This window comes from Myxocyprinus asiaticus, chromosome 46, assembly GCF_019703515.2.
Source record: "Myxocyprinus asiaticus isolate MX2 ecotype Aquarium Trade chromosome 46, UBuf_Myxa_2, whole genome shotgun sequence".
Classification (NCBI taxonomy): domain Eukaryota; kingdom Metazoa; phylum Chordata; class Actinopteri; order Cypriniformes; family Catostomidae; genus Myxocyprinus; species Myxocyprinus asiaticus.
This window is the reverse complement of record NC_059389.1, coordinates 32,095,583-32,119,428: the sequence shown is the minus strand read 5'-3', so window position 1 is coordinate 32,119,428 and position 23,846 is coordinate 32,095,583. Positions and strand designations below refer to the sequence as shown.

Below are 23,846 nucleotides of genomic sequence, written 5' to 3'. Positions count from 1 at the left end.
AGATCTGTATCAATCAGTCAAAGATATCTGTCTAGTGCATGAATATATTCAAAAATAATCAAAAACAGTCCAGATGGGTCCTCCTTTGGTGTAATGTTTGGAATAGTTAGCCACACAAGGCCTGCTCTCTTGACTTGTGCACTGATGACACATGTTGTGGGATGTGTAAATACAAATGAGCAATGTTTTATGACATCAAGAACAGACAGATTTCAAAATGAGATGTTTAAGCAGGGTGGCAACTATAAATGCTCTTTTTAGACTGAGGAAGTTTTGAGTTCTGATATTTACAGTATGTTTTTATAGTACAGTTAACTCTTATATGTCTAAATATCAAGGAAAATTTGATTCTACATTTCATTACCCCTTTAAATACAAAAAAAAAACTCTTGCTTAAATTGATCAATGATCAATTAATTAATTACAATTCACATGTATATTTGTTCTTCGGGAGCCGGGCTAAATGAGCAAGCACTGTTACTAGAACAAATATTCGATTTCATTCTAAGTTAAACTGACAACATTATTTTAAAAATATGGAGAACAAGGAGTACCAAAATTTAACTGTAACAATTGTACCATTAGAGTCTTTGGAGATGTCTATTGCTTTTGCCTCCTGCATTTACTGATGCAGTAGTTGTGTTTTCCTATTTAACATAAGAAAGCCATCCAGTACTTAATACTTCTCCCCACTGTATGTTGTACAATAAGTCTAATAAGTAAGTATTATTTGTTTTTAACTTTTTGGTGATTTTCTACAAATTTAATGTAGCTGCTTTATAGCAGATCTGTGCTTTTCTTTAAATCCAGCACCCCATGCTTCAAGTCCATTTGATCCTCATGCAAGGTTTTTAAAAAGACATTATACATGCTTAAAATTAATATGGGAAGATTGTGTGACTTTAGTGTGGATAAGCCCTGTAAGGGAATACAACTATACTCATTGGAGAGACCAGTATGAACAGTGAAGAACAGGAATCAAAAGTTGAGTTTCAGTCAGTTGAGAGAGAGTTTACTGAAGACAAAGTTTTCCACATTTCCAAAGCAGAAGACAGAAACAGAAAATAAGTTGAGGATCTAACCTCGAACTAACTCGGATAACAGTAATTATAGGCATAGGCAAATGTTTCTCCCTTTCAGAGTTGTAACTTGTAAGATATCTGTCTAGTGCATGAATATATTAAAAAAATAATAAAAAAATAGTCCACATGGGTCCCCTTTGGTGTTATGTTTGGAATAGTTAGCCAAAAAAGGCCAGCTGTCTTGACCTGCATGCCGATGACGCATGTTGTGGGATGTGTAAACACAAATTAGCAATGTTTCATGACGTCAAGAACAGAAAGATTTCAAAACGAGATGTTTAAGCAGGGTGGCAACTATTAATGCTGTTTTTAGACTGGGGAGGAAGTTTTGAGTTCTGAAATTTACAGTGTTTCTATAGTACAGTTACCTCTCCTATGTCTAAATATCAAGGAAATTTGTATTCTCCATTTCATGACCCCTTTAAATACAATAAAACTCTTGCTTAATGTGACCAATGATCAAATAATTAATTACAATTCACATGTATATTTGTTCTCCGGGAGCCGGGCTAAATGAGCAAGCACTGTTACTGCATTCATGACATGGGTCAGACCCTCAGTCAACCCTCAGGGGTCAAATACACAAATAACCTGTTACTATTACACAACCTGCATAAATGCACATGGTTAAGAAGACAATGATTATCTTTTGATTAAAACAATTGCTAGTGAAAGCCCTTTCAGAAACTTTTGGAAAATTATCAGCACTAAACTCTATGTGGGGGAAAGTCATCATGAAGTTTCATTTCAAAGAAGTCCTGCTTCTTCTCAAAGTAGTAGTTGAGTCGAGCCATGGCATACCTGAAAAAAAAAAAAAATTAAGAAGAAAGAAAAAAGGGAAAAAGAAAAGATATAAATTACTGCACATTTAATTAAAAAAAATAAATAAATAAAAAAAAATCTGATTTACTGAGGAAATAAGCAAACTTTTTTTTATCTCTTAGTTTTTTTCCAAATGGCTTGTTACTGTGTATCTTCTTAATTTGCAGTTACTAGAAGATTAAAATGTATATTTACAGTGAACAGGGATTTCTATTGAGGAAAGTGATCTCTCTTCACACTGTAAAAATCTTGAAAATATTGGCTTAAATTGGGACTTGCACCCTTGGTCACTTTGAGTAACGTCTATTGTTTTATTGAAAAATATCTTTTACGAAAATTTCAATAGACAAAAAAAAAAAAAAAAAAAAAAATTCCAGAAAACACGACTTGTGAAAATTAGGTGTGATCTATTGAGCTGAAACAAAGGAGCATTTAAACAATTTACAACCACTGTGAACAATAATTATACATTTCCTATTCAAATTTCCAAATACCACGCATTGTGCACTGTTGGGCCTCATGTGCTCAGATAGGAGACAAAGGCAGGCCTACACAGTCACAAAGCCTGATAACACAAAATGGCGCCAAAATCAAACAAAGGGAGTCCAAAACAGACAACAGATCCCATCAAGCCTTGCTCACTTTACACCAAGGTGTGAAATACTGAAGGATCGAACTCTCAACTTCTATTGGATGAAATGCATGACAGAACACGTCCCTCAACCATGATGTCATCGAGAATATGAAACCCCGGAGATTCCTCCAAAGCTTGATTCTAGCAACAGTATGCGCCGTATCTTGTTGCAGCCCTGCTGCTCCCAGGTTTAGCCTCTTTGCCCAAGGAACGTACATACCTGAACTTTAGCTATACAATCTCCATCTCGCTGGACGAGCCGAGATTCTCCGTGTTCCACCGAGCATGCTAACGGATCCGGAGACCACCAAGCAATCTTCGTCTCACCCTTTTGCCTGCAGAAGTGAAGAAAGAAGATTTCTCTTCCTTCATCAACCGAATCGACTTCGCCTATATCTCCGCCAACCCGCTGAGAATCAGCCGCCGTACCGCCCGCCGACAGAGCGGGGAAGTGGCCTCCCGTCATCACCCGAGTTTCGAGGAACCGATTCAGAGTCAAACGATGGACGAACACACATTCTACCCACATCCTCACGCGACTCAAGTAAGAAGTTTACGTCTGGGCAGAGATACATTATTATAGTGTGTTATTCTTGTGTATTAATGTTATTGCTTCTGCACTTTACGGACTGCCGAGTCTGCTCATTGCTGCTCATAATACTCAAGGTATTATTTTTAACTTTCTGTTACCACTAATGAGATTTGGTGTGTTGTCGTCCAACCATGTTGGGCTGTTTGTGCATTTCCGCCATCGCGGGTGAGACTGGCACACTGAGTTTATCCATTAAAGAACCAACAATCATGGTGGACGGATTACGAGTCATTCACCGAGTGATAAAACTAACGGTTGCCGTCTCTCCCATGATCGCTAAACCAGCTTCGGCTGTTCTCTCTCTCATACTAACCGAACACACACACATTTGGCGAACAGATAACTTGGCGATAGAGCCTAGCTTTGTCTCTAAGTTATCGTACCAGCGGAGACACGTGTTAAACGGGCAGACGCCATTAGCCAGTTTCTCTGCCCACATTCTCTGGCCGGAAACCTCACGTACTCTACGAGAGCCACGATCGCCATTTTGTGCACTCCTTCTCTCCTTACACATACATCCATTCACACACACGCACACACACCTACCCTCCTCTCATGTGTTATAGGCTTATCTGTTACCATATCTAATCATGTTACTGTTTAGTTTGTAGTTGGAAGTCGGAAGTTTATCGACTGCATTGCATTGATTATTAATTGATATCACTGCATCAATAAACTTTTTTATACTTTAAAGAGAAGTGTTTTGGTATGCACCTGTTCCAAAGGCTGGCAGGGGATGTCAGTGCTCGGATTCAAGCCTTCATTGTTTACCCTTTGAATGTCGATGTTCTCCGGACATCGACTTTCCTAAGATCCTATTTTGAGACTGCTGTACTGTCTGGTTATTAGTTCCTGATTCCAGGGTGGTGCCCTGGCAATATTAATCCTTATTAATATTCTGTTGATTTCTAATTGATAGTTATCTTTGATGATTGTTGATTTGATGGATTAATAAGATAATGTTAATTCTAATCAATGTTCTGTTGATTTTAATAATTGGTAATTATCTTTGATGGTTGTTGATTTGAGGGATTAATAAACTAATGTTGATTCTAATCAATGTTCTATTGATTTTAGTAATTAATAATTATCTTTGATTGTTGATTTGATGGATTAATAAGCTAATGTTAATTCTAATCAATGTTCTGTTGATTTTAATAATTGGTAATTATCTTTGATGGTTGTTGATTTGAGGGATTAATAAGCTAATGTTGATTCTAATCAATGTTCTATTGATTTTAGTAATTAATAATTACCTTTTGATAATTATTGTTTATTGCTAATAACCAAACCCGCTCCTGAAGAAGCCCCAACAGCACTCAGAGGCACAAATGTGTACATTTACATTGAGCAGATGCTTTTATCCAAAGCGACTTACAAATGAGGAACATAGCAAGCAATGTTTCATACAAAGTTCAACAACATCTAGTGTTGTACTGCCAAGATCTCAAGGTGGCAGGAGTAGTCTATGTGCTATCTCAGAAGAAAGAGACAGAGAAGGATTTTTTTTTTTTATTTTTTTTTTATAGTAAGTGCAAGATAAGTTTAATAGTATGTACAATTAGTGTGGACTGGTTAAGTGCTCGTGGAACAGATGTGTTTTCAGCTGGTTGTTGAATGCTGAGATGTATCAGGAGATCATGTGAAGGTCAGAAGCTCATTCGAATTTCTACTGTTCATTCACCTCTGCTGGATCTGACGGCGCATTTCAGCGGCTTCTCCCTCCTCTGCACTGGTGCACTGCAGAGAATGCCCCTGGGCACTTCGGCAGAAAAAAAGAGAGTATATATTCTGAAAGAGTTTAATTCTCTAAAAGAGTATATTTCTCTAAAAGAGCGGCACACACGGAACGTCTTTTTAAAGACAAGTCTTTTTAAAGATGCCTTTCCGATTGTGTGTTATTCCTGGTTGCGGTCGTTATCTCTCAACTTCGGATGGTCATGATGTCTTTCATGTCTGGGTGCTACCCACACGGAGGCAGTGTTCGTGGATGGTTCATATTCTCACTGTGAGAACATGACCATGGCAACGTTGCGGCTCCCTGCCTAGGTCCTTCTACCTACGGATATGAGGCCAGCGCGGCCAGCACTGGGGGCAATTTGGGGAACCCAATGGGATCGCCTTCGCCGGGTATCCCCCCGCGGACCTCCCATTCCCCAGCATGCTTGTCTGCCCCAGTCGGGCTTCCGTATGAGTCCGCTGGCTTGTCTCATGGCGAGTCTGGCCTTTTGTTCGTAGCCCGCAAAGATGATGAGCTCTCGAGCGCAGCATTGGAGAGCGGGCTTGTCCAGTCGGACGCAGAAGCCTCAGCTGAGCTCCCCCCATCGGGGACGATTGCCCAGTCACAGGCTGATGCAGAGATGGCGGACATGCTTTCTCGGGCAGCTGCGAGCGTCGGGCTAGAGTGGAACCCTCCGCTCTCCCCTGAACCCTCGCGGCTCGATGACTGGTTCCTGGGTTCGCGGCGCCACTCAAAGCAGCCACGCCCCGCTCCAGTGCCTTTCTTCCCGGAAACTGAGCTGACAAAATCGTGGGGGGCACCTTTTACTGCCTGGCCCCGATTCCTCAGTTCCCCCGCCCTCACTATCCTTGTTGGCGGGGCGGCCTGTTTGAAAAACAGAAAACAGCGGTTCCACTGAAACTTTTTCAGAGGCTCCTGGGGCATATGGCATCCTCAGCGGTAGCCACCCCGCTTGGGTTGATGCATATGAGACCACTTCAGCACTGGCTTCAGACTCGAGTCCGAGATGGGCATGGCACCGCGGGACACATCGCGTGGTCATCACGCCGGTCTGTCACCATCTTTTCAGCCCTTGGACCAACCTCTTGTTTCCACGGGCAGGTGTTCCCCTAGAACTGGTCTCCAGGCATGTCGTGGTCACGACGGACGCCTCCAAAACGTGTGTGACGGGCCCGTGACTGCATTGGCACATCAACTGCCTTGAGTTGTTGGCAATTCTGCTCGCCCTGCGGAGGTTTCGGCTGTTGATCCAGGGCAAGCACGTGTTAGTTCGGACAGACAACATGGCAACAGTAGCATATGTCAACTGCCAAGGCGGTCTGCGCTCTCGTTGTATGTCACAACTCGCCCGCCGTCTCCTCCTCTGGAGTCAGCAGCACTTCAAGTCGATGCAAGCCACTCACATCCCGGGCAACCTCAACACTTCAGCGGACGCACTGTCATGGCAGGTTACCCTCAGGGGAGAGTGGAGACTCTACCCTCAGGTGGTCCAGCTGATTTGGAGTTGATTCGGACAGGCACAGGTGGACCTGTTCACCTCCGAAGAATCCTCCCACTGCCCGCTCTGGTACGCCCTGATCGAGGCCCCCCTCGGCATAGAGCCTACATGCACAGACCCTGTGCAAGGTCAGAGAGGATGAGGAGCAGATTGTCCTGATAGCACCCTACTGGCCCACCCAGACGTGGTTCTCGGACCTCACGCCCCCCCCCCCCCCGGTGAATTCCCCTGAGGAAGGACCTTCTTTCTCAGGGACGGGGCACCTTCTGACACCCATGACCAGACCTCTGGAATCTCCATGTCTGGCCCCTGGACGGGACGTGGAAGACCTAAGCGGTCTACCACCCGCGGTGGTAGACACGATCACTCAGGCTAGGGCCCCCTCTACGAGGCGCCTGTATGCCTTTAAGTGGCGTCTGTTCGCTAAGTGGTGTTCTTCCCAATTCGAAGACCCCCAGAGATGTGCAGTCGGACCGGTGCTTTCCTTCCTGCAGGAGAGGCTGGAAGGGTGGCTGTCCCCTTCCACCTTGAAGGTGTATGTAGCCGCTACAGCAGCACACCACGATACAGTGGACGGTAAGTCCTTAGGAAAGCATGACCTGAACATCAGGTTCCTGAGAGGCACCAGGAGGCTGAATCCCTTCAGACTGCACCTTGTTCCCTCATGGGACCTCTCTGTAGTTCTTCAGGGTCTACAGAAAGCCCCCTTTGAGCCTTTGCATTCAGCTGAGCTTAAGGCACTCTCCTTGAAGACTGCCTTCCTGACTGCGCTCACTTCCATCAAGAGGGTAGGAGACCTGCAAGTGTTCTCTGTCAGCGAAACGTGCCTGGAATTCGGTCCGGGCTACTCTCATGTGATCCTGAGACCCCGACCGGGCTATGTGCCCAAGTTTCCCACTACCCCTTTTAGGGATCAGGTGGTGAACCTGCGAGCGCTGCCCCAGGAGGAGGCAGACCCAGCCCTGTCGTTGCTGCGTCCAGTGTGCGCTTTATGCATCTATTTGGTTCGCACGCAGAGCTTTAGAATCTCTGAGCAGCTCTTTGTCTGCTTTGGTACACAGCGGAAAGGAAGCGCTGTCTCCAAGCAGAGGATCACCCACTGGCTCATTGATGCCATAGCTACGGCATATCACACCCAAGACATGCCGCCCCTGGTAGGGCTACAAACATTCTACCAAGGGTGTAGCAGCCTCCTGGGCCCTGGCCAGGGGTGCCTCTCTAACAAACATTCGCAGAGCAGCGGGCTGGGCAACACCCAACACCTTTGCAAGGTTCTACAACCTCCGGGTGGAACCAGTTTCGTCCCAGGTAGTGGCACGCAATACAAGCGTATAGCCCAGGTGTATCACTTGCAAATAGCACCTTCCACCTCTTTTGAGCTGAAGACGTGCGGCATTAATTCCCAGTAGTGTTCACAAACTATGTTCCCTGGTTGACTTCCTCCGAGCCCTGTGGCAGTCGAGTTTCGGAAAGACTTGCTGCCGGCCCAGTACACATGCTAACTAAGAGCCCTGTTCTGGGGTGGGCGCTCCGCATGTGGTGGTTCCCTGTAAGGTAAACCCCATGCGATGTATATCTCCCACTAATTTATTTCCCTGTTGGCAAACTGCGTCTTCCTTGGGCAGAGCCCCTCTGCCCCAGTCTCCACGCTTGTAGTAACTCCTCCACTGTTGGGTAGGATCTACCTTGAGACTCTCCACTTGGTCATCAAGACCATGTGATGTATTTTCCACTTAAATATCCCCCCTCTCTTTGGGCGAGGTGTGGTCTCCGCGGTGCCCTCCCCTTGGGAGGGACACCCCCGACTAGACCTGGCGGCCCAGTCGGATAATCTTCCTTCTTTTTTAGGGAGTGGAAAAAAAAGAAGGGGAAAAGAGGCCATGACTGGGTTAGCCTATCTCTATCTTTTGGGTAGTCGACTTGTCCCCAAAGGGCCGTTCGACACTCATAACTATGTTGGAGGAGGTTACGTGTCGGCCTGGTGTGCTGGCTACGAGGCACACAGTGGTCTGCCCATCACACACCGCCAGTTCACATAACACAGTTCAGCCAGTTGTGGCGTTTCGTATAGGGACCCCTAGTGTCACTACATCAACACAACCTCGAGTGAGTGACAGTTAGGGAACGTCATGGTTACTTGCGTAACCTCCGTTCCCTGATGGAGGGAATGAGACGAGGTGTCCCTCCTGCCACAACGCTGAACTACCCGCTGAAATGGCCGGACCTTGTCTCGGCTCCTCAACATAAAACCTGAATGAGTGGTTGCATACCAGCTCCTTTTATACCCGTATGTCCGGGGGAGTGGCATGCAAATACCACTCGCCAATTTTCATTGGCCTTTTATCAAAGACCAGAGGTGTCTCGGGCTCCCAAGAGTGACCCCTAGTGTCACTACATCGACACAACGTCTCATTCCCTCCATCAGGGAACGGAAGTTATGCAAGTAACCATGACGTTCTATAGTCATGTTTACGTTTTGTTCCATAGTCAAGCCAAGTTATGTCAAGTTTAGTTAAGTCAAGTTTATGTTTTTTTCACATTTAAGTTAGGGTTTTTGGATATCACTTTTGTAAATAAACTGCACTTGGGATCATCACACTTCATTCATCATCTCTGCATTTACCTTGTTGCCAGCCACATTACAGTCTGGCTACATGACACATAATACTCTAACCTAAAAGCAGCCAATACTTTCATCTATCTGACACTTTTATACTGTGAAAAGTGTCTTCAAAATTAAATAAGCTTTTAAAATTCATTGTGCTAAAAATGACTTTCTGAACATATTTTTTAAAAGTATTATAGTAGATATGACAGGCATCATATTCTGTAACCCCTACAAACATGTACCATGGCAACCATAGTTCCCTGCATCAGTAGCAGACGCTATGGAAACGCCTCCCAGGAATGACGATCTCTGAAACCTGTATGGAATCAGGGCAATCTCTTTGCCAGATGGAGCTGGAGGCCAGTTCCCCTCTATACTCTTCACCCCTTGTGCACGCTTCACTACAAGAATATAAACTGGAACACAGTGCCATATATTGTCAGAATTTTCTTCTCCTTTGTGACTTTGTATTGCCATTGCCAAGCGTGCTAGAAGGCTGCCTCGACACGAATGACAGACACAGCATCTCTAATTGACTTAGTTGGACCGGGGGACCACTACCCCAAGGGTGAGCGACATGCTGATGCTAACAGTCATGGATGAGCCCCTTTTGCCCACTGGCTTGCTATGGATGCATGGCGCAGTCTCTCTGGGGACTCAGCTGTGTACTGAGCACAGTACCCAGTCGTACATGGCTATTTGCTTCATTTTGGTGAAGCTAGTGCCTTTCTTTTACTGCGTCTGTCCTCAACAATTACAGTGCAGGATGCGCCGATTTTGCTGCTACAGCCGTTACAGTGGGCTGTGGTCCCCCAAAGAATTCTCCTTGGTCACTCAGACACAGATTTTGTCTCGTGTCTGTCCGTTCAGCTGATTCGTGTCAGTGGATGCATATTTTATGCACGAATAGCCACCTGTAGTGGTCATTCTTCAGATTCGCCTTCGTGGGTACGGTGTACCAGTTCAAGGTCCTGCCCTTCAGCTTATCCCTGGCTCCTAGCACAATGTGTTGACATGGCGCTTGCTCCGCTGAGGCTGAGGGGCGTCCATGTGTAGGCATGATGTGTAGGCACAGGGACCTGTTGCTTACATAGCATTTGGGTCTCAAAGTTAATTGGGCAAAGAACATGTTGGTGCCCATTTGGCAGGTTTCCTTCTTGGGAATAAAACTCAACGTGTAGACCATGTCGGCGCGTTTGACCGACACTTGCATTCAGTTTATTCTCAAGTGTTTGATGAGGTTCAAGACAGGGGTAGTCTTACTGCTGCGATATTTGCAGCGCATTTTGGGGTTGATGACCACCGTGGCAACTGTCACTCCTCTGGGATTGTTAAATATGAGACCTCTGCAGTGCTGGGTCAACTTAAGAGTGCCTCACACCTGGACAGGTCTGCGAATTACATGGCACGTAAATTGAATAGAACTGCTAGCAGTCCTCTTGGCTCTGAAAGCTGTTTGGGCAGACATGTAAGGCTTTCACATTTTGATCTGTATGGACAACACTACGTTTGTGGCGTAAATAAATCACCAAGGGGAAGTGCAACATCAGGCATGTCGAATTATCCTCTGAAGCAAACGTCTTCTGTCGATATTTGCTCTTCGCATCAGGGAGACAGAGCGGGGGAATGGACACTTCTTCATCAAACAATTCAGTGGATTGGCAAGCTGAAGTGGACCTTTTTGCCTCTCCAGAGATGATGCTTTGTCGCATTTGGTACTCCATGACTATGGCTCAGCTAGGCTTGGACTCCTTAGCGCACAAATATGCATTCCCTCTTGTCCGCTTGCTACACTAAGTGCTGTGCAAGGTTCAGGAAGAGAAGGAAACCATACTGCTGGTTTTGCCGCAGTGGCCCAGTTGCCCTTGGTTTCCGGAGCTGGTAGAACAGGGGTGTTCGCAGCCAGTGCTCGACACCATACCACAGGCTAGAGAGGCCCCTCGATTTTTCATTGCCTGGTGTTCCTCCCCAAGTGAGAACCCAGCACATTGCTTTGTTCAGGCAGTGCTTAATTTTTTACAAGAGCATTTGGATCCATTCACACTTAAAGTATGAATGCCATAGCGATGGGACACGACCCTCTGGGTTGTTTGTAAGTGGCCAAACACCCTTTGGTCTGAAAGTTTTTGCAAAGAGCTAGATGGCTGAGGCCCTTGCGCCCTGCTTCCATCCCGGTCTAGGACTAAGCACTGGTGTTAAATGCACTTACAGGTTCCCCATTTGAGCCAGCAGACACGGTAAGCTTACGGATACTATCTTTGAAGACTGTGCTGCTACTTGCTTTTGCTTCAGTCGGTCAACACTCTTGCTCATTCGGACCAGGCTTGTCGAAGGCCATCCTCAAGCTCAGGGATGTTTATGTGCCTAAAGTGTTGGCCAGTCCCTTCATGGCTCAGGCTGTCGCCATGCAGGTGTTCTCCCCTTTTCCATTTGAGTCAGATGAGGCTAAGAGACTGCACATGCTTTGACCTGTGAAGTCGTCATTTTTATTTGAATAGCGCTTTTCAAAAAACACATTTTTTAAAAGCAACTTAACTGGAAATTATGCTGTAATATCTTAAATTCTTAGTTTTATTAATAGTTTGATTAAAAACATGGTTTTAGATTATGCTTTAAAAAATATAATTTTTCTTTAGGCCCCTAGTGAGGTTACATGTTAGTTCATGGAGAAAAATAGTTCTCCTCTGGGTAATGCCAATATTAATTAACTATGTGTAATACGGGGCCTGGGTAGCTCAGCGAGTAAAGACGCTGACTACCACCCCTGCAGTCATGAGTTCGAATCCAGGGCATGCTGAGTGACTCCAGCCAGGTTTCCTAAGCAACCAAATTGGCCCAGTTGCTAGGGAGAGTAGAGTCACATGGGGTAACCTCCTCGTGGTCGCTATAATGTGGTTCGCTCTCGGTGGTGCACGTGGTGAGTTGTGTGCGTGGATGCCACGGAGAATAGTGTGAAGTCTCCACATACACTAGGTCTCCGCGGTAACATGCTCAACAAGCCACGTGATAAAATGCGTGGATTGACGGTCTCAGACACGGAGACAACTGAGATTCATCCTCCGCCATCCAGATTGAGGTGAGTCACTATGCCACCACGAGGACTTAGAGTGCATTGGGAATTGGGCATTCCAAATTGGGGAGAAAAGGGGAGAAAAAAAATAACTGTGTAATACAAGACATGGGTTAAAAAATATATTTTGTATGAATTGTAAGATTAATCACTAAAAGTCTTTGAAGTCCATCTTGAATTAACTGCACAAGTTCATACAGATGCATTGTAATTTGTTATTTGGCTATAGCTGGCAGTTCATTTTTTTTCTATGTATTTGATTTTAAGAATGTAGTCCATCTTGTGACCAATATGATGAAGGCAGAGGTCAGTGATGGGCAACAGCTGGAAGCTTGTGACAGTTCATTTCCAATAAGGACCATCCTAAATCCAAGGTTCAGGTAGTGGCCAGTGAAATTTCCCATGTCTTACGGTTGGGGTTGGTAGCAGTTCATCCCCCGTGACATCCATCGTAGTAGACTGAAGGATTATCAAGGCACAGGCACAGGTTAGTAGTCATAATGCAGTGATACATAGCAGTGGGATTGGGACATAGGGCTGGACCGAAGCTTGATCTGGCAGGGTCTGGTGAGTCAAGTCATTTTTGTTTGTATAGTGCTTTTCACAACACACATTGTTTCAAAGCAGCTTTACAGGAAATCATGCATTAACAAAACAATGAAATTGTAAGATCTATAAAGAAACTGTAATGTCTATAGCTGTAATATCTGTTGAGTCATCATTGTGCTATTTGTTAAAACTTGATTGTTAATTGTACCTTAAAATAAATGAGTAAATAATAGTTGTATTTAGACTCCCAGTGAGCAAGCTAAAGGCGACTGTGGCAAGGAACACAAAACTCTATAAGATGTTAGTTAATGGAGAAAAATAAACTTGGGGGAAACCCCTCTGGCTAAACAGCATGAATATAATTCCAATATTAGCTATTTATGTGAAGTATGTTGTAAGTCATGTTTTAAAGTTACTAAATCAACGTGGGCCAATGTTTAAACAAAAAGATTTTGTATGAACCGTAAGATTAATAACTGAAGTCTTAGAAGTTCATCCTGAATTAACTGCACAAGTTCATACAGATGCATTGTACTTGGTTATTTGGCTGATGAAGGCTTTAGCTGATAATTAATTTATTATCCCTGTATTCCATTTTAAGAGTGTAGATCATCCGGAGGTCACGTGACCTGTGAACATGATGGCAGCGTAACGTTGTGACTCCACCAACCCTACTGAATTTTCATTTATATATCTAAGCTTTTTCGTTAGTTGCTCAACATTTTGTTTTATGTTTTGATATTGGGCATCATAGCATGTCTTCTCGTCAAGGAAAATCAGCTGGCAAGCAAACGCAGCGTGATCAAGCGCACGAGGTGGATAAGATGGAAGAGTCGCTAGCCGCCATGATCGCTTCTGCTATGGAGAAACAGCAGCAGTTTATTGAAGCACAGTTTAAAACTTTGCAAGACAGACTAGATAATATTCAGTCGGAGCTTTCCAGCTGCTCTAATGGGGTGAGAGAACTGCGTGATCGATATTCAAGTCTGAGCAGCCGGGTCGGTAAAGTGGAGAATAATTAAGACAAAACTGCCGCCAGATTGATGACCTTTGAAGAAAAGATGGCTGATTTGGAAGACCAGAGCCGCAGGGATAATGTTCGTATTATGAATCTCCCGGAAGGCGTGGAAGGCACGAATCTCATGGTATACATCTCGGGATCTTTACCTGTATGGTTCCCTGCATTGGCAGATGCTAAACCGGAGATCATGAGAGTATCGGCCCTTCCAACAACTATGGCAGGCCTCGCACGGTCATTATGAAGATGTTACGTTATACTGATCGTGATTCAGTTCTCCGAGCTTCCAGAAAATCTCCAATCAAGGTTGATGGGAAAGACATCCGATTTGCCACAGACTATAGTGCTTTCACTATCAACCGGCGGCGTTCCTTCATGGAGGTAAATAACAAGTCTCAGAAAATGGGCTTTCAGACCTTTTTGATGTACGCCGCACAGCTGAAGTTAACGCGAGTGTAAGCTTCTCTGTTGATTTTGTTCATTGTTAATTTTGGTCATTAACATGTAAATGATGAGTGGGGAGCGGTAACATTGTGTCTGCCGCCCTTCTCGGGGTTCTCGTGGGTTGTGGCGACCAGGGTGGATGGGTATTTCTCCCTTTGTGTAGAGTGTATATTTCTGTGGGGCATTCTGTTTATTGTTTTATGCCCAGTTAATTGTTTTCTTGGTCTCTTTATGTTATTCTATAGCTAATTTATGGCTACAGAAATGCTTCACATAGTTAGCTTGAATGCAAATGGGCTGAATGGTCCCATTAAAAGTACTGCCTGTCTGGATTACTTACATAGGCAGCAGGTTGATTTGGCATTTATCCAATAATCACATTTAAAAAAGTCAGATGTTCAAAGGTTTTCTAACAAGTTTTATTTTGTAGCCGCCTCATCCTCATTGGATAGTAAATCAAGGGGTACTTTGATCGTGTTAAAACAAAAGCTTTCATTTAACATTCTAGAAAGATATTGCTTTAAGGAAGGCAGAGTATCATACATTAAAACAGTTATTGCGACATGAAGGACTGGGTTTTGACCGGTGTGATGAGTCGGATGGAGCACCCTCGTTCCCGGAGTGGTGCGCAGAGATGGGGAGGGTGGCTGCCTTCGAGGAGGGGTCGAGCATTAGGATGGGGGTTAGGGAAACTTACAATAAGAAATGGGGCAATTATTTAGCGTTTTTGGGGAATCTCGAGGTGGGGCGGTGGAGGGAGTAATTTAGAGTTTTTTATTTTTTATTTGTATTAATTATTATTACACTTGTTTATTGTATGTTATTTTATGTTGTTGTTGTTTTAGTTTTCTCTGTGTGTGTGTCTATATTCTATTGACCACAGGGGTGTTCGTGGGGGGGTCAGGGTGGGTTGAGAGTTTGGTAGGGGGAGGGGATATAGTGGGGGTTTAATGTTAAAAGTTTTTGATTCATTATATAGAAATACAAATGTTGTTGTATTTCTTGTGTTAATTTATGAATCAATAAAACATTTTAATAACAAAAAACCAGTTATTGCGGGTAAGAATTTAGCATTTATTTCAATTTATGCCCCTTCTCATTTTGATCCAAATTTTCTTCCTGCCCTCACTACAACTTTACTGCACATACAAGATTGTTTTCTTATCATCGGTGCAGATATGAACGCGGTAGTTGATGTTTCTCTCAATCGTTCGTGCAGTCAGAATTATCCAACGCAATTACGTAAGTTTATGTCTGATCTTAGTCTAATTGATGTATATCGCATTTTTCACCCTACAAAGAGACAGTGCACCTTCTATTCTGCCAGACATTAAAGTTATTCTATACTGGATTATATTCTTATATCTCATGCTGCATACTCAGAATTACACAGTGTTGATATAAAGTCATGCCCTTTAGCTGATCATGGTGTGGTCTCAGCTAAAATCTCTCGTGTCTGTACCTACTAGAGCGTCACGTTGGCGTTTTAATACCACATTGTTACAAAATAAAGATTTCTGTGCAATGCTCAAAAAAGAGTTGAGTTGGTTTATAGAGCTAAATGATGGTTCGGTGGATGATCCCCGCTTTCTCTGGGACGCTATAAAAGGTTGCATATGGTGTTCTTCTATTTCTTTTGCATCCCAATTAAATAAGTCTAGATTGAAGGAAATAGGCACTCTTGAGACAAAATTAAACAGGCTGGAGAATTGTCAGCAAATTTGTCACTCTGAAGATGTTCAGAAAGAAATAAAGGTGATGCGTACAGAACTTAAATCACTGTTACGGCATAGAGCTGATTTTTTAATGCAGAAAGTTAGAAGAACTTATTACTTCAATGGTGCTAAGCCAAGTCACCTTTTATCTCTTAGATTAAGGAATGGTGAAAAGTATTCAAATATTATGGCAATTCAATCTCCTAATAGCTTGATAAGTGAACCTAAAGGTATAAATAGGGTGTTTAAAGATTTTTATCAAAATTTATATAGTCGGATTTAGTCTTCAGTAAAACTTTATGCGACAATTTTTTTCAAGATTTAACACTTACATGTCTCTCGGAAGTAGAGGCTACATCTTTAACTGTTTGTATTTCATTAGATGAGTTAAAGGATGCTCTTGTACGTATGAAGATGGGTAAGTCTCTGGGATGGGATGGAATCCCACCTGAACTATACCTTTCTTTCTGGGATGAGCTGGGACAGCCTCTGTTGAATATGATTCATTATTCTATTCGGGTGGGTTCTTTTAATAATAGTTCTAATATGGCTATTATTACTCTGTTACCCAAGCCTAATAAAGACTTGACTCAGTGCAGCAATTATAGGCCATTGTCTCTTTTAAACAGTGATGTGAACTGTATGCCAAAGTTTTGGCCCCCCGTTTAGATGCATTCATGAATAAACTGGTGCATAACGATCAGGCTGGTTTCATTAAATCTCGTCTTGCGGCCGATAATGTTCACCGGTTATTGCATATTATACACGTGACCAGTGGAATGGACATACCGTGTGCAACTTTGTCTTTAGATGCTGAGAAAGCCTTTGACCGGCATGAATGGCATTATCTTTGGTCAGTATTGGAGCACCTTGTTTTAGGCAGAGATTATATTAATATGGTTAAAGTATTATACGCAAATCCTTCCGCTGTGGTCATGACAGGTGGCATCACCTCTCCAAAATTTTCTATATTACGTGGGACTCGTCAGGGATGGCCTCTCTCGCCACTATTGTTGGCATTCTCTCTTGAGCCTCTTGCACAGAAAATTCGTCAACATTCTTTGGTTAATCCTATCACTTTTAGTAACACTTCTCATAGAATTTTGTTATATGCAGATGACATTCTTTTATATGTTAGTGATACAACTGAGTCTATTCATCATATTTTGTCAGTATTTAACCGTTTTAGCCAATTCTCTATGTATAAGATTAATTGGAACAAATCTTCATTAATGCACTTAAATACTTCATCTTTTAAGTCTGTTTTGCCATCTTTTATACCGAGAGTAACCGCTTTAGATATTTGGGTGTGGATATATTTCCGTCTCTGCACACAACAGCTCTGAAAAATTTCCAGGGTGTATATAATCGTGTAGAGATGGACTTCTCATTGGTCAACACTACCTTTATCCTTTACAAGCTCGGATTTCTGTCATCAAAATTGATATTTTGCCTCGCATAAATTTTTTTTCTGCTAAGATACCTTTGTCACCACCTTTAGATTTCTGGTCTAAATTGCAAAGATTAGTTTCCAAGTTCATATGGAACGGCAAGTCCCCCTGTATAAAGTATTCAACATTACAGCATTGCAAGGATGCTGGTGGACTTGCACTTCTGGACTTCAAGCTTTATCATTGGGCTTTTACATTACGACTTCTTACGGTATGGTTGAATCCTGATTCTGCTGTATCTTGGCAACTGATTGAATTGAATCTGGCTTTACCTTATAGACTACAGGATTTGATTTATTGCAACACTCCGTTGAAGAGTGTGAAATAGCGTTTTGGCCCAATAATAGCATATCATCTTTCTACCTGGCGGCTTCAAAGTATTCCCATGATGACCTTAAATGGCATTCTCATTCTCCATTATTCCGTAATCATAGTCTTCTTTCGGATAATAAACCTTTTGTTTTCTCAGACTGGAGTGATAGAGGGATTAATGTTTTGGCTGATGTTTGGGGGGACAGTGGTTTACGAATGTTTAATGATCTACGTGCAGAGTATAATTTACCAGGCAACTCATTTTTCTTTTATCTGCGCCTGAGATCTGCCATGCATGCATATGGGGTTCCTTGGGGCTCTAGTATTCCCTGTCTAACTTTGCATAAGTTGCTTACTTCATGTGGAAATACAAGGGGTATGGTTTCGTCACTGTACCTGTTGTTTTTGGAGGCCTCTTATAAAAAGGTACCAGTTGTAGACGTTTGGTACAGAGATATTTATGGGGATTGGCTCAGAAGACAGTAATGACATATGTTGGGACTCAATATGGGGCTAACCTCAAACATGTCTCTAAAAACCCTAATCATCAATTGATCCATTTCAAGATGATTCACAAGATGTATCTCACTCCCAGGAAGTGATATTTAATGAAGCTTTCCACTTCTCCTACATGTAACTTTTGCTCAAGTGGGTGCATAGGCACATATATACACGTTTTGGGATTGCCCTGAAGTCAGCGAGTTTTGGAGACAGGTTTCCACGACGCTGAAGGACATTTTGGAGTTTGAGGTATCATACTGTCCGAGACTTTTGCTTCTAAGTGATGATTCCTCTTACACTCTCTCTTTAAAGCAGAAAAAGTTGTTTCTCTGTGGACTTTCTGCTCCTAAGAAAATGCTTGCCTTGCGCTGGAAACCTCCACACTCTCTAGTGTAGACTCACTGGATGCATTCTTTCCTGGACATTGTGAATATGGCGCCTCTCAGTGGACTATTTTAACATGGCTAGATGCAATTTCAAAAATTAAGGAGCGGTTGTAAGATTTATTTCCTACTTTTATATCTTTATTGTATTTTGGATTTTGATTTGCACTCTTCTAAGACTATTTATGTATGCTCTGAATGTACTTCTGGGAGATGGGGTTGGGGGGTATGGTCGCCTTGGGGATGTGGGAGGGTAATCTAGGGAAAAAAGTGTTCAGAATGATGTTTATTTCTTACTTTTGATCTCTGTACATTAACATTCTGTAACAATAAAAATTTGATCACAAAAAAAAGAGTGTAGTTCATCCTTTGACCAAAGTGATGCAAGCAGAGGTCAGTGAGGTGCATCGCATTTTGACTGGCAGCTTGTGGCAGTTCATTTTGGTGAAGTCCATCCTAAGTCCAAGGTTCAAGCAGTGGCTAGTAAAGTGTCCAATGTCTTACGGTTAGAGTTGGCAACAGTTCATCCACTGTGAATTCCATCGTAGTAGACTGAAGTGATATCTGGCTGGCACAGACTGCAGTTAGTTGACATCACTCAGCAACACATAGCAGTGGGAGTCGAACATCAGACCAGGACCGGAGCTGGATATGGCAGGCTCTGGTAACCTCAGGATATGTATCCTGAGGTTGAGACAGAGAAACAAATAGAATAATATTGGCGTAGATGCCATTCACTTTAAAGCAGAATTATAGAATATGAAAACTGTTCCCGGTTCTGGCAGACCTGGCTAATGCTGCATAACTATTGTTGATGAGTTGATGGCTAAATTAGGTGTATGCCTGGCTGAATAGATGAGTCTTTAATCTAGACTTAAACTTAGAGAGTGTGTCTGAGTCATGAACAATGCTAGGAAGACTATTCCATAGTTTAGAATCCAAATTGGAAAGGGATCCACAAATGCGGCCTTTGAGAATGTGCATAAAAGGGAAACAGGTCCTGTAATATCACACAGTGTGACGTGACATTAGGCGGTAGAGGAGAGACATGATCAGTAGAGGGCAGTCGTGTTTCATTTTTGAACCAACACCGATTGCTAATGGTTTAGTAAGTGAGACCCAATTAAATGCAAAGTGTGGCATTTCGGTGAGGTTTTTTTTCTCCGAAGAGAAACCAAGCTACATCAAGAGTTTTCCTTGTGCACTTCTAGTAATGGCTGGCTTAACGTAAAAATATTTCTTACCATGTTGTTTTTTTTTGTTTTTTATTTATTTTTTAGCAGTAGATCGTGTTTGTGACAAGTGGAGTTAGAGAAATTTGTTTTTTTTGCTGGTCATTGTTTTAGTCCATTACACAAAGGCCTATATCAAATATAAAATATTTTTCAGATATTTCCCATAAGGCGCCACTTGTGAATGAAGGAAAAAATGCTAGGGGAAATGGAAAAAAAAATATGCAGAAAACTTTTATGCCATTTTGTACAAAATATTAATAATAATAATAGTAAAAATAATAATAAATATAGCTGCAAGCAGCGATTAACGGGATTTAAGCCTTTAAGGTCCTTTAAGTTCACATGCAAAAGATAGTAAGTTTTAATTAGCCTGAAAACAACTAAAACAATGATAAAGTGCCTTAATTTTGAGAAACATCAGGTGAGGTATCACACAGATATGATATTTTTTACATTCCTGACTGTTATAGCGCCACCAAGAGGCAAAGGTATGCAATTTGTCCTCGAATGACTCTATACATAAGTTTCTCAAATTTTGTGAAAATATCTCATTCCATTCATGAGTTATAACTGTTTAAGTGGCAATGCCCACAGCTTATGTTTTGGTGTAGCTTTGCGACATTGAATCGAATTTTAAAACTTTTTTGATAATTATTAATAAAGGGACTCCAGAGAATATTTCTAGCACTGGTTTGGTTCCGATCGGGTGAATGGACTAGGACTAGATCAAATAGCTGCTAAAAGATGATTTTGTTGATGCCATGTTTTTCTAGATATGTGACTGTCCTCATAGATCTTGATGGCACCTTAGACACAGAAACTGCATGCAAAATTTCAAGTCGATCGGCCCAGCTGTTCCATAGTTAGATCCATTTTACAGTTTTTTTTCTTTTATAGTGACACCAAGAGTTGGAGATGCACAATTGTTTTTGTGTGTCCTTAGAATGACTCCATACAATTTTAGTGACAATATCTGATTCTGTTCAAGAGTTATAACCATTTTTGTAGAAGTGGCCATGCCAATTATGAAAGTTTTGGCATACCATTTGACGATAAATTAAAATGTCAAAACTCTGATAACTTTTTATTTTGGGACTCCAGAGAATATTTCTGCACTGGTTTGGTTCCGATCGTGTGAACGGCCTAGGACTAGTTTGAAAAAATAATCTTTTAAAATAATCTCAAGTATTTATTGAACGTTTTGTTTCACATCAATGGTCCTTAAGGCAAAGTTGTTCAGAATGAGATCTACAATATGGAATGGATTACGTGTTCCTTTTTGAAACACAGCGATTTCAATGATTTAAATGTATGTAAAATGCGATAGCACCTCCCGGTGGCCAATTTTTATAAAATTTTGCAAAGACCTTTCGGGCCAAGAGACAAATAGGCCTACCAAGTTTAGTTCCGATCAGCCTTATTTAACCCTATATAAAAGCTGCTGAAAGATGACTGGTCGATGGCGGCCATGTTTTTAAAGATATGCGACTGTCCTCATAGACCTTGATGGAACCTTGGACAAAATCACTGCATGCAAACTTTCAAGTCGATCGGACCAACGGTTCCATAGAGCCATTTTTATTTTTTAATTATTATAGCACCACCAAGAGGCAAAGGTGTGCAATATTAAATCCTCAAAATGACACCATACATATGTGTACCAAATTTGGTGATAACATCTCAATCCGTTCAAAATTTATAACCGTTTTAGTAAAATGGACACGCCCACTATGGACATTTTGGCGTACCGTTTGACGATAAATCAGAATTTCAAAATTCCTTTGAAAACTTTTCATATTGGGACTCTGCTGAATCTTTCTGCACTGGTTTGGTTCCAATAGGGCAAACAGCCTAGGATGAGATCATTTTGAATTTTTTTAAAACAATCAAATATAATGAGAAAACAAAGGGGCAGAGCCAAAAATGTTCGATCTTGCAAGATTCGGCATGATGCAAGGAATCACAGGAAAAAAGAATTTTGACAGAATACATCCTGCCTAAACTAAATTTGTTGAAAGTTTGGTACCAACATTTTGAAGCTGTAAAATGCACATAAAGGCAGCATAAAATTGATCCATACGACTCCAGTGGTTAAATCCATATCTTTTGAAGCAAAATGATAGATGTCAATCTGTTCAAAATTTATAACCGTTTTAGTAAAATGGACATGCCGACTATGGACATTTTGGCGTACCATTTGATGATAAATCAGTATTTCAAAATTTCTTTGACAACTTTTCATTTTGGGACTCTGCTGAATCTTTCTACACTGGTTTGGTTCCGATCAGGCAAACGGCCTAGGACGAGTTTGTTTTGAATTTCTTTCAAACAATCCAATATAGCAGGAAAATAAAGGGGCTGAGCCAAAAACAGCTGGATCTTACAAGATTTGCCATGATGCAAGGAATCACAGGAAAAAATAATTTTGACAGTATAGATCCTGCCTTAACTAAATTTGTTGAAAATTGTGTACCAAAATTTTGAAGCTGTAAAAAGCACAAAGGCAGCATAAAATTAATGATGGCGGCCATGTTTTTCAAAATATGCAACTATCCTCAAAGATCTTGATTGCAAAATTTCAAGTCGATCGGACCAATGGTTCCATAGCACTATGTTACAAAATTTTTGTTCCTCTGTAATAAGTATTTGCTAATTGCTTATGCCTCAGAAGTATAGAAAATGGCTATTATTCTCCACAAACATTGCTTTTGTGACCAGGACTGTGATATTTTTAAATTTAGCTATTTCCAATGAGAAAACAGGCGAATTTGTGTCTTTTCATTCACATAAAGTCAGAAAAAAAAACATATGAATCCAAAATCCTTTATCTGTGGTCCGACGAAGACGCCGGCTTTTACCTTTGCCTCTGACAGCTTAGGGAAGAAGTCTTGAAGGTATTTGAAGGCTGCCGACTCCTTATCTAGAGCTCTGACAAATTGTTTCATAAGGCCCAATTTGATGTGCAGTGGTGGCATCAGCACCTTCCGGGGGTTTGAAGTCTCCTATGACCTCCAAGCTGTACTCATCATACTTCAAGGTGTCCAGCAAGGTCTTGATGCTGTTGTAATCCTCTTTGAGGTACACCGAGTGAGCCAGGGGAAGAGATGGGTACTTGTTACCATTATGGACCAGCACGGCTTTGAATATTACTTTAGTTAAATACATGTTAATTTGGATTCATATGTTGTTTTTTTCTGACTTTATGTGAACGAAAAGACATAAATTCGCCCGTTTTCTCATTGAAAATAGGTAAATTTCAATATATCACTGTCCTGGTCACAAAAGCAAAGTTTGTAGGGAATAATAGCCATTTTCTATACTTCTGAGGCATAAGCAATTAGCAAATAACACTTACTACCCAGAAAAAAAATAAAATAAATTGTTACACAGTGTAGTTAGAGCCATTTTAGATTTTTAATTATTATAGCGCCACCAAGAGGCAAAGGTGTGCAACTTTTTTGTGTGTCCTAAGAATGAGACAATACATACGTGTACAGAGTTTGGTGATAATATCTCAATCCGTTCAAAAGTTATTACCGTTTTCGTAAAATGGACATGCCCATTATGAACATTTGGTGAAAACGAAGGTGCAGAGCAAAAATCTCACAGGCGGCAAACTATATATGGATAGCCCCTGTGGGTATATTGTGTATTAAGTACCATACTTGGTGTCGTATGTTAGACGGTCATGTCAATTTTTTTAAATAATGTAAATATGTATTTGCTTTATGGTTACTTTGTTTACATTTAATTTGTTTTCCCCTTTTAGACTGTTTAAACATCTTTCAAAAAAACTGTCAAGTTTATCCACCATTTTTCAGTGCAATGTTTTCAAAATTTTACTTGGAAGTATAAACTTGAAGTATCAACAATACGACTCTACTGCTTTATACTCCTCTACATTTTCATACCCACAATGAAAACCATATGTCTCTTGTGGAAATCCCACATCTTCTTTGTCCAGCCACACAGCTTTTCTGAAAGGAACTTCTATAATCAAAAGACCTGCCAATGAGACCTAGGCCCTTAAATGGCCATAGTTTGGCAAGTGCCTTGTCTAATAAAGATCATGATAATGTTATTAGTCCCTTATTTTGTCTATTTACAAACACAATTTTATACGACTTGATTAATATTTACTGTCATCAGGTAATTACTGCCTGTATATCTGCATTTGTCACCCAGACTCTT

General features: G+C 41.7%; 1 protein-coding gene across 5 annotated transcripts in view; it reads right to left on the bottom strand.

The window, feature by feature from the left end:
* Nucleotides 1-985: 985 nt before the first annotated feature.
* The window catches only part of zgc:113516 (uncharacterized protein LOC541449 homolog), a 243,835-nt gene continuing 220,974 nt past the window's right edge, over nucleotides 986-23,846 (bottom strand). For 2 of the 5 annotated variants that reach the window (XM_051689629.1, XM_051689631.1), the window contains one exon: nucleotides 986-1,883. In XM_051689629.1, coding sequence (XP_051545589.1) covers nucleotides 1,825-1,883 — 59 coding nt within the window. In that variant the 3' untranslated portion in view covers nucleotides 986-1,824. Of the gene's footprint in view, nucleotides 1,884-18,625; nucleotides 19,105-23,846 lie in introns of those variants that run through there. The other 3 variants (XR_007896303.1, XR_007896304.1, XM_051689630.1) reach the window with 3 other exon arrangements.